We start from the raw sequence: 11,416 nt of genomic DNA, 5'->3' as shown, positions 1-11,416 counted from the left end.
GACTTTTATTTAAAGGATAAAGTCATTAGCTATAACTTCAGTTGTTTGCAGTTAAAAAAATAATATTTTAAGACATTTACACAGTTACTTACCAATAAACAGTACAATGCCTAGACATTTGTATCCCTCATAACTCTTACTGACCAATTCATAGATGGGAAACATTACTGCAAAGTTAACTGAACTTCCCTAGTAGAAATGCAAGAAAATAGATTTTATTTATTTATTATGATTTAGTATTTTTAGAGACAAAAAATTCTTGCTTTCCTGAACAAAATTTTATAATATTCACCTCTGTTCAAACTTACAATAATAAATGTGAGGGAGATATTAAGTTTATAACATTAATTATCAGTTTTCATTAAACAGAGATCTTATGAAAAAAAATACCATAGAGCACATGGCTTTTTTTTTAGTGCTTTTTATAACTAGTATATTTAAGGAATAAATAAAAGAAATATACAATTTCCCACATTAAAACATTACTATGGAATATAAATAGATATACCAGTCGAAAAACACTAAAAATGGAGTAAGTATAAAAATATTGTCTTATATTTGATATGCATTAATAACTCCTGATGATCATGCCTAACAAAAAATTTCCATTTAAAATACATAAAGCAAATATACTGAAGAAAACTGTTATCATAGAAAAGATGTTTTTTAATGTACAAATATGTTTGCAATTAATAAGCAAATTTACATGCTAAAAATTATCAAATTTCTCTTACTTTCTTGTATTAATTTACATAACTAGTTTTTCTGCTATGACAAAAATGAGTGTAAAAAATCATAACTGTAAAAGTGAAAATTAAAATAAAAAAGCTTACAACACGAGCAAAACTCAGTTGGAGACCAAACACCATACTCAGTTCTTTCCCTTTAAACCAGCTGACAGCATAAGTGTTCTGGGCTACTGCTAGTGATTCTCCTCCTATACTGTAACATTGTAAAATAAAATGGATAACTTTTCAAAAACTAAGGATAACTTGAAACACAATGGAAAAAAATCAACAATAAATTACATAGTTTGGCCTTCCCTTAAGTTTTCAGAATCAAACTTCCCTCAATACTATGCCCTACCCTATTGAAAACATGTTTTGAAAAATACAGTTTAGTTTTACTCCTTTAGCAAGTAAATATTAAAAACAATTTTTAGAAATTTTCTAAGTTAAAAAGTTATATTAAAATTATAAATCTGTATACACTGAAACACAATGTAATAACTTGGACTAATTGCTGCATATACTCTTTGATAAAAATGCTTGCTAATTAATAAATTTCAATACCTTAAAACAAGAGCATAAAAGAAGGCATTAAAGAAAAACAACCTATAAACACTATTAAACTGTGAAGAACTCCTAATGATATTTATCTTCAACCAATGGTCGGGAGTGCATAAGACATAAATCATTCATATCATAGAATACTGTCCAGAATTAACTGTGGGGATGAAGTTATAAGTAGGTCACTAGGGCTAAATGCTAAACTTAGGTTGGTGTGTAAGGATGAGAAGACTGGCTGGTTGGACTTGTGGGATCAATTTAATGGAAGAAGGGAGCTTTTTAGAATTGATGGCTTACATTTAAAGAATAAGGCATACTTGCAAGGGCTATTAACTCATCTGTAAGGGAAAATTTAAATTGGGACAAGATAGTGGTGAGGGCCAGGATAAACTAAGTGGAAAAAAAGATGTAGATAAATGTTTAGCATAGGAGATGAGTGTAGAAGTAGTTATAAGGATTGGCTTAATTGTTACTATTGTAATACTAGAAGTATAAGAAATAAAACAGATGACTTTTAGGAATGGATGGTTTTTGATATAATGGGAATAAATGAAACATGGTTAAATGAAGATGATTTTGATGACAGAAATTTCTTTGAAATACAGGGTTACAGACTATTTAATAGGGATAGAGTATTAAAGAAAGAAGAAGTGGCTCTGTACACTGTGTAAAATGTGAGTTACATTCTGTTGAAATTGAGGTTATCAAAGATAATAGGAAGGAGATTGAATCCATTTGGGTTTCTATTAAGATATAAAGGGAAAAGGTTTTTAGTGGGAATTTGTTACAGACCACCAAATGATACTGATGAAATAAGTGAAAAACTTTACAGTAAGATTAAGATTTCAGCTATTAATGAGATCATAATTATGAGTGATTTTAATTGTAGGCATATTGATTAGGAAATGTTAGAGTCAAGCCATGGGGGAGAAAGGTTTTTTGGAAACTATTGAAGATGGTTTTCTTCACCAATTGTTCAGTTTACCTACTAGAAACAATGCTATTTTAAATTTATTGTTAACTACTAATATAGAAATTGTTGAGAGGGTGAAAATTGAGGAACCTCAGGGTGCAAGTGATCATTGCTGTATTAGATTCAATGTTTTGCTGCATATGGAGATAAGAAATAATAATACTTTGGTTACAAATTTCAAAAAAGCAAATTTTGAAGGGATGTGACAAGAATTATCTGTTGTGAATTGGGCAGCTGAGTTATTTGGGGATACTGATCAGATGTGGAAAATTTCTAAATATTCAAGGTAAACATTTTCTTATAGAAAGAAAAGGGTAGCTGCAAATAATTAAAAAACACAAAAACAGGTTCACTCACAAAGAGTATAGGAGATAAAATTTAAGAAAACATCAAAAATTTAAGAAATTTAAATTGACTTGTATGATGGGAGATTTAAAGGATGACAAAAGATTAAGAAAGTTAGTGAAACAGGAAATTAAAACATCCAAAAAGATGTATAAGAAAAGGTTCGCTGAAAAATTAACAGTAAGGACTTCTTCAAATACATTAAGAGTAAACAAAATGTTAGGAAGGTGGTAGAACCCTTGAGGGATGATATAGGAAGGCTCGTCTCTGATGATTATGATATGGCTGGGTTATTAAATTCTGTTTTTTCTTCAGTTTTTACTAACAAAGATTTAAGAAGTATTCCACATCTTGAACAGTTCATAGATGGAAACACGATTGAACAAGATGACTGCATTAATTTTGAGCTTGTTAAGAAAAAATTGGGAAGTTTAAAGAACGATAAAGGTCCTGGGCCAGATAATATTTCCCCAAAGGTTTTGAAGGAAGTTAAGGATTGGATTTGTGAGCCACTTGCTACTATTTTTTTTTTGAAAGTCCTTGAATAGTGGGCATGTACCAAAGGTTTGGAAGTTAGCTAATGTCACTCCTCTTTTCAAGGGAGGTGATAAAAATTGTCCCTGTAATTATAGGCCCATTAGTCTTACATCAGTTGTGGGGAAAGTTTTGGAAAGTCTGATAAAAAATTCTTTGCAAAGCCATTGAACAAAGATTAGAATCTTATTGGATAATCAACATGGTTTCACTAAAGGAAAATCTTGCCTTGCAAATCTTTTGACATTCTTTGAAAAGGTTAATGCTTATGTAGATGAGGGTAAGGGTGTAGATATGGTGTATCTGGATTTTCAGAAAGCATTTGACAAGGTGCCACGTAAAAGGCTTATAAAAAAAATATACCTACAGTTGTGTGGGATAAGTTAGCAAATTGGATATAAAAGTTATGGAAGAAAGCAGAGGGTTGTTACAAATGAAGTTCAGTCAAACTGGATTAATCTTACAAGTGGGGTACCTCAGGGCTGTCTTAGGACCTTTGCTCTTTTTGATGTACATCAGTGACACAGAGGAAGGTATGGTAAATAAGTTACTTAAATTTTTAGATGATTTTAAAGTCTTGGGTGTTGCTAGCTGTGAAGAGGAGGCTGTTGATTTACAAAATATTTAGTTTATTTAGTGAGCTGGGGAATAAATGGCAAATGGGTTTTAATTATAATAAATGCAAGATAAAGCATGTGTTGCTATCATAATTTGATTACAAGTATATTTTGGATGGGAATAATCTTAACAGTGTCATGAAAGAAAAGGATCTTGGTGTAATGGTTAATCAGTCTCTTAAATTGTCCAAGCAGTGTGCTATTGCTAGTGGTAGGGCAAATAGGATTTTAGGTTGTATCTACAGAATCATTGAATGCAAGTCTAAAGAGGTTATAATTTCATTGTACAGGTCATTGGATTAGGCCACATTTGGAGTATTGTATTCAGTCTTGGGCTCCTTACCTTAGGAAGGCCACTGAATTGTTGGAAAGAGTTCAGAGGAGAGTTACTAGAATGGTGCCTGGGATGGAGAGGTTGTCATAGGAGGAGAGGTTAAAATCTCTCAAATTGTTTTCTCTTGAAAAAAGAAAAGTTAGAGGGTGTGTGTGTTTTCTTATAGCAAAGCCACATTGGGCTATCTGCTGTGTCCACCGAGGGGAATTGAACCCCTGATTTTAGCATTGTAAATCCGAAGACTTATCGCTGTCCCACTGGGGGACAGAGATAGAGGGGATTTGATTGAGGTGTTTAAGATTGTAAAGTGAATTGATAGTGTTGATACATCATCTTTTTCCATACTTAATCATGAAAATAGTAGGACTAGAGGACATAATTATAAATTTTGGCAAGGTAGGAGTTATCTTCAGCTAAAAAGTTTTATTTTTATAACAGGGTGGTTGGCCTTTGGATGTTGTGAAGGCAGTAAACTTAAGTGAGTTTAAGAGAAAGCTTGATAACTATATGAATGATAAGGGCTGGCTTTAAGATTTTAATTTTTCTAATTTATTTATTAATAGTTTTAGTTTAGTTTAGAGGATGGGACAGTCAAGACTTACTTGGGGTATGGAAATCTAAAAAAGAAAACATACCTCATTTATGGGAGAAAGAGTAGTATTTATGTTTGGTTTTTTGAAATAATGTTTAAATATATGATGATATTTAGAGATGGTAAAAAACATTTAATGGACTTCTTGTATCTACTTACAAAAAAACTAAATTTATAGTCCCTCGATGACTTACAATGCTAAAACCTGGGGTTTGATTCCCTGTGGTGGACATAGCAGATAACTTAATGTGGCTTTGCACTAAAACAAACAATTAAATTTATAAAGCCTCTTTTAGAATACTGTGTCAACCTATTATGTAAAACATCATTTCTTCACCTATTCAATATTAGGATCAAGCTCACTGTTTCTCTAAAACTGTCATGGAACACTAAAATGCAAGTATGATGAAAAATGTTAGCATTTCCCTACACTGAAAATGTATTTTCGATAGATACATACCTCCACTCATAAAATAGCTTTTCTTGACTAGCATGGCTCTCTATTGGCACAAATTTTCAATGCACGCCACTAGCCTTCTACCTTGCTTCTGCATATTTACATGTAAATGATCATGTAGCAGCTCTCCACCAATAGAAGTGTGACACCACTCTTATTGTAACCAGCACCCTCTTCATACCTGCACTCGTTATTCACTTCGAGATTGGTCAGAAGACCTACACCATATATCATAGGAAGTGGGGAGACTGGGTGGGAAATGTGAGATGAGGTAAGTATTAATTGAAAATACATTTTCAGTTTAAAAAAATACTAACTACCAATATTATATCTTACCTCTTCTCACAAAATAGCTAGAATCCCACATTTAACTGGTGGAGGGTCGATACAAAAAAATATTCCCCTTTAGGAAGTGCCCAAAAAGAGGCCAAGAGGTGTGGAACCAAAAGAGAAAATATCACACCTCAGTGGAAGACTTCACCACATCTGATCCAGGTATACTCTTTACTCTTTTATGACAGTGTCACTAACATAACAGGTGGAAAAACATGAAGGAATCCCAGAATATGAATGAGGCTCCAGGGTGTTGAGTAGCTAAGGTGCAACAGACCGTAGTGGTAGTTTGACCTTATCCAACACCAGGCAGTATCAGATCCATGGTAGGTAGAGGATCACTATCTGTTCACCTTGAAAGAGGAATTGGTAGGGAAAATGAGCTTCCATACCAAAATCCATCACCACTCGCACACATTTCCAACACAACCAACACCAAATCTGTCAGGAATCGACATCCAGCAGATGGTAGGAAGGAGGAAAGCCCTGGTGTGATAACATCTCAAGTCCAAAGCCTGACAGCAATGGGTATAGTACTTCCATTCCACAGTGTTAGGAGGATATCTGGCCATATACAAGTTGGGAAAACATGTGCTGTGTCCAGCTTCAACAAACACCAGATCTTCCAGGAACCGACATCCAGAAGACAGTAGGAAGAGGGACTGCAAACCTAGGGGTGCATCTCCAGTCCAAATCCTGGTGGCAGTGGACATTTGTCATCCAGTTCACCATAGGAGGAGGAAAATTAGAATTTACATATGAATATTATGTCAATTTTTGTTTGTTGTCTATGTGAAATCCCACAGACTAGCAAGATAACTGTAGTTGGTCTGTAAACCAATGGTTGAGAAAAACTGATACAAAAGATACTGACAAGATAAAAACAGTGTAAAAAGGGACAAGACTGTATTATTTGGTTCAATATGTTTAAGCTGTGTACAGAAGTTTTAAGACTTCTTTCTGATGGAGCAGAGAAGAAACTAAGTCAATTTGATAAGGGTGGGACTTAAATGAAGGTATAGGTAATCTAGATATGGAAGGCATGTTTGTGGGGTAACATGATAAGTTTGAAAATAAAGACTTAAATATTAGGGACAAGAAATATAAGCTGTGGAAGTTCAGACTTAGAGTAATAAACATATGTAAGTGTTTATGTTATGATGCTGTTAATGGTTGTTAATATACTCATTGAAACAGTTTTTAAGATATAGATATTTATGCAAAAAGTACATCTTACTTTGAATGATGGTCTTAAAGGTTGTTCAGTTAATGAATTGCTGAATGGATTTATATCACACTGTTTGTTAACAAAAAAGTACAATTTGTTCTAAATTTAAATCTGTGTCAAAGATTATGTGTATTATACAATATATTTGTATATTAACCAAGAAGTAGCTTTACCCAAATATAAATCTTCCTGCTTCCATTACCCAGAACTTATCCACAAGACCACCAAGAGCAAATACTACCTAAACAGAAAATTGCAGTAATACTGACTGTAAATATTACAAATAGCAAATACAAAACACTTAAATAGAAACCTGTGATTAATCATACTTATGAAGTATTCTCATTATCTAACAATCTATTTATACTAGAGTAATGACTTAAAAATAACATTTTTCAGTAAATACATTTCTTATATTATAAAAAAAGGTTAATTTCTGCTATATTATGCTGCAATATTCTGCACTAGGGGAAGGTCTGGAGCTTGTACTCACATGAAAATAAAAATAACACAAAAAATGCACTTGTAAGTTTTAAGAAAATAATAAAATAATATTTAATAACACATAAACATAAAATAATGTGAAATCTATGGCTTTGATATTTTTCATTTGTTTATCAGTTGTCTTTTGACTGTCAAGTATGAAGTATTGTATTTAAGAGGAAGAAAACAAGACAGAGTGACAGATAATTTTCTACTTGTAGCAAAAGTAACATATAAAAACTAATAAATGAAATGCTACACTGGTGATAATCAACAAATAAATTTCATTTTCAAGAGGTAACAAAGGGTTATTTGGCCCATCTGGCCTATCCCATTTTCTACTACCACCCTACTCAAAACTACATAAAGAAACCCCTTTTCTGATATCCACATTTGATCTCTAAATACTCATCCAATCTCCTCTTAAGCTCTTACTACATAAGAAGGCAAACTAATCAACTTATGATATGTCATATGCAGTATCTACATTTGAGACTGATTTTTAGAAAAGATATTAAAAACATGATTATCAAATATAAGCCTACATCATTAGGTTTTGAGAGTTTATGTTTGATCATTGGCCATATAATTTGATTAAATGACCTGGGGATTCAAATCATTGGTTTTGAATGTGCCATAAAGTGATCAAGATAATCCTCCTTATATATATTGTGAATGTTTTAGGTTTAACAAAACAAAAATGTTGATAAAAGTAATTAGTTTTTCAGTTTGTCTAAGTGGCAATTTTTATAAATTAAATATAAGCCATTCTCATAATGTTCTATGTGCCTGCATCTAATGAAAAAAAACACATAAAGAATAAGATATCATAGTGGCTAGATACCCAGCAGTCGAGAACAATATTTCAAATATAAAATATCACAAAGTCCAAAAATTTAATATTTATGAGCTATGATCACCTCTCATTTGCCTTGGAGAATGAGTAATAGTAAATTATGAGACTGATTTGTCTTAAAAGCTTGATGAAATGATCTAAACAAAACTTTTGCACTGGAAAAATAAATATTGATCCTCATTCTTGTTTAGTATCAACTGGTGTATGTATTTGCTACAAACCGCCAGGAACGATCCTTGAAATATCATCAGCTCATAATCTCATGATCATGAATACTAATAAGCTTGCAGTCTGATAACTGATATTACTTACGTATGTATAATTTGCAATGATATAATTTTTTAAAACTATTATCATTAATTATCATCGTTATAATTCTTATCATTGTTATAGCTCATCAATATCCAAATTTTGGAACTGCCAGTTATTTAATATTTGAAAAATTGTTTCTGGCTGTTGGATATCTAGTCACTGTAATAAGATATTGTAACTTGATGACTATTAAAGAAAAATATTCCTCAAGTCTACTTTTTCTTTCTACCAATTACTTAGTTCATTTGAGTACTAGATAAAGCAAAAAGACTCAGTGCACTTTTTTGTACATATAACTTGAAAGGGGTTCCTTTGTACCTATTGGGCTCACCCTAGAAATGTGCATGACTGTTGAGAATGCTTAGATATGTACAGATCTCATAAAATGTCCTGTGAATGTTATATATAAATATTGAGCCATGAATATCACTGAAGGTAGTTTTTTTACTGACTTTGTAATTCCACCAAAATTAACTGTAAACAACAAGAATTAAGCATTTTATTACACAAAGATTAGAAGATAGTGACTTCATCCAAGAATACATGCTTATAAAATAACTAATTTAACACTGACTAATTATACTCATTTTCACATATCCAACCAGGGATAAATATTCTGGAAAAATTATGGGTCATGAAAAAAGAGAAAAGGGCAAAAACTGAAAAAGAAAATGTAGAAAGACAAAAAGAAAGGTGAATATAAAAATGGATAAAAACTTGTTTCTTAGGTTTTATTGCAGAATATACACAATTATGGCTTTGTTGCCAGCCAGTTTGACATGGTGAAAGAATAGAAAATAACTTGCTTATGGGTAGAGGAAAAAACGTATTTTTTTGAATAATATTTACTCCTATAATTAAGCTAGTCTCCTATCAAGTCATTACTGACTGGTATTTGAAATGGGATATAATGGCCCTAAAGTGCTCATACACAAATGTTTCATATCAATCAATGGTACTGTACAATGAAATATAGAAAATAACCTGAACATACTTGACCTCCTAAAATACACAAGCTGAATATAATTGCACCTAAACGAATTCCAAACACTTTGTCAATAAGAAAGCCACCACAAAAACTCAAGATGACATTTGGCCATGAATACCATGAGTATAACTGGGCAAACTGTGAGGTAGTTATGTCCATATCATTAATAATTTGTTCTTGAAGGGCTCCTGGGTTATCAAAACAAAAATAGCTTCCTGAAAAAAACACAAAAAAATCAGAAAAATTTGACTCTATTTACTTAATAAAAAAGTGATTGTGCCTCTTCATTTTAATGAAAATTCAGTTATATTCCTAGTAGTAAAGTGTCTTATTCCCTAATACAAGTCAGTCATATAATCACTTAATCATATAAAAGATAATAGTATTAGTAATAAAAAAAAGCCACTACAATGTTTACAAATATCTGGATTCATTTAATATTTTAAGTACTTAAATCTCATGCCTTATTCTTTTTATTAATAATAATAATAGTAGTATGGCTTTCTGGTTATTTGATTTTCATTTTATGTTTTAATTTTTGTGTATTTAATATTTTGATTTTGTTGTGGATCTGCAAAAAAAAAACATCCACATTACTATAATAAAGTTGACAGTAATACTAACTTACTATTTCAAGTTCAGTTTGGTTTATTTTACTTCTCTCTCACAAGTAAGTTTAAATATTAACTTAAAGCATCTACATGAGCTGAAAGTCTTTATTTAATTTTACAATAGGCTTCGCAAACACACATATTTAAAAACACACAAAACTTGCCAAATCCAAGAAAACACATAAAAAACAGGAGAGAATATCGATGAAGACAATGTGATGGATCGCAAAGTGAAGCTGTTATTCTGGTTCTGCTTCCTTCGTTATGTTCTATTGATTCATCACTGACATCAGTAATGTTGTCATCATTAATAATATTATTTACATTATATTGACTGGCAATAACAGTATGAAATAAAGGAGCGTTATCATCCGATGAAAAATTTACAGGATCTTCTCTCATCTTTACGACTGTTATCCTCTAATACCAAAAAAATGAAAGATGTTTATATACGAACAAAATTGAAACCCAAGGTTGTCATCCGGTATAACTTTTTTCACCACGCCCATCTCACGTGTAACAGGCAGAGTCCTCTAAAAATAATAGAATGAACATTTTATTTTCCTTAAATACAGATTAAAATGTATAATATTATAATATGGTTTTATGTTCCAGATTTTTGTACTTGTATATGCAATACATAATTATTATTGTTTATTGTTTGTATGTTTTTATTGTCATATACAGGATGCCAGATCTTGCGATCAACCAGAGGCGTTGGAACCTTGGGTTCTCGTGGCCCTATTTTACATATTTGACTTATATAGCAACTGTAAATTATATTGTTACGTCTCCGTTCGCTAGTTAATTTTCCGTAACGTGGTTCCGACGAAACTTTAGCGACACAAGTGCTTTCTTAAATAAAACTGATTTATTCTTTTCGAGTACAACTTTACGATACACTTAATTTCAACAGTCGCTCTATAACAACACTATAATTCACGTCTCACGAGGCCAACAATATTTTGTCCGCATTGATTCAATTACTCATTACACTGTTGTCCCGTCACGTTGTGAGCGTCTTATATATATACCAGACTAACATATATCTAGTAAATGCTAGGGCATTCACGAATGAACAGGATATTTCTAGAAAACGTGGCGTGACATTAGTCACGTGACCTCGCTGACGCAACACTGCCCCTCCTTAGTATTGTTCGTCCCGAACAATAACCACATACAATAAACCAATAACAATTAACAACAACTTAATTAAATGTACAGAATTACAATCACAAAATTACAATTCAACAAAGTCTCTTAATTTTACGAAACGTATCTTCTTCCGTACTGGTCTCCGTCTCATTGGCTTCTGCTTCACGTGGGGTTCATCTGCTTCATCAGGAAATGTCCTATCGTCGGTAACAGTCACATCAGTGGTAGTAACTTCATCAAGAGCTTCACCGTTTCCCTGTTATTGATTAACAGAACTGATGTCCACTCCTTATGTTCACAGATACAACA

The 11,416-nt window shown here is 32.1% G+C and overlaps 1 protein-coding gene across 1 annotated transcript; it reads right to left on the bottom strand.

Moving 5' to 3' along the window:
- Positions 1-92: 92 nt before the first annotated feature.
- LOC111085159 (major facilitator superfamily domain-containing protein 1-like) lies at positions 93-10,441 on the bottom strand (the record flags this gene model as incomplete). The annotated part of the gene is made up of 5 exons (XM_022382538.1): positions 10,117-10,441; positions 9,348-9,556; positions 6,876-6,943; positions 834-942; positions 93-189 (listed from the first exon to the last, which is right to left on the bottom strand). Coding segments are annotated over exons 1-5 (721 nt in total), but the record flags the coding sequence as incomplete, so codon positions are not given.
- Positions 10,442-11,416: the final 975 nt, after the last annotated feature.

Source organism: Limulus polyphemus, unplaced genomic scaffold, assembly GCF_000517525.1.
Source record: "Limulus polyphemus unplaced genomic scaffold, Limulus_polyphemus-2.1.2 Scaffold255, whole genome shotgun sequence".
In the NCBI taxonomy this organism is placed as follows: Eukaryota; Metazoa; Arthropoda; class Merostomata; order Xiphosura; family Limulidae; genus Limulus; species Limulus polyphemus.
The sequence above is the reverse complement of the archived record's forward strand: the minus strand, read 5'-3'. Positions and strand labels throughout refer to the sequence as shown.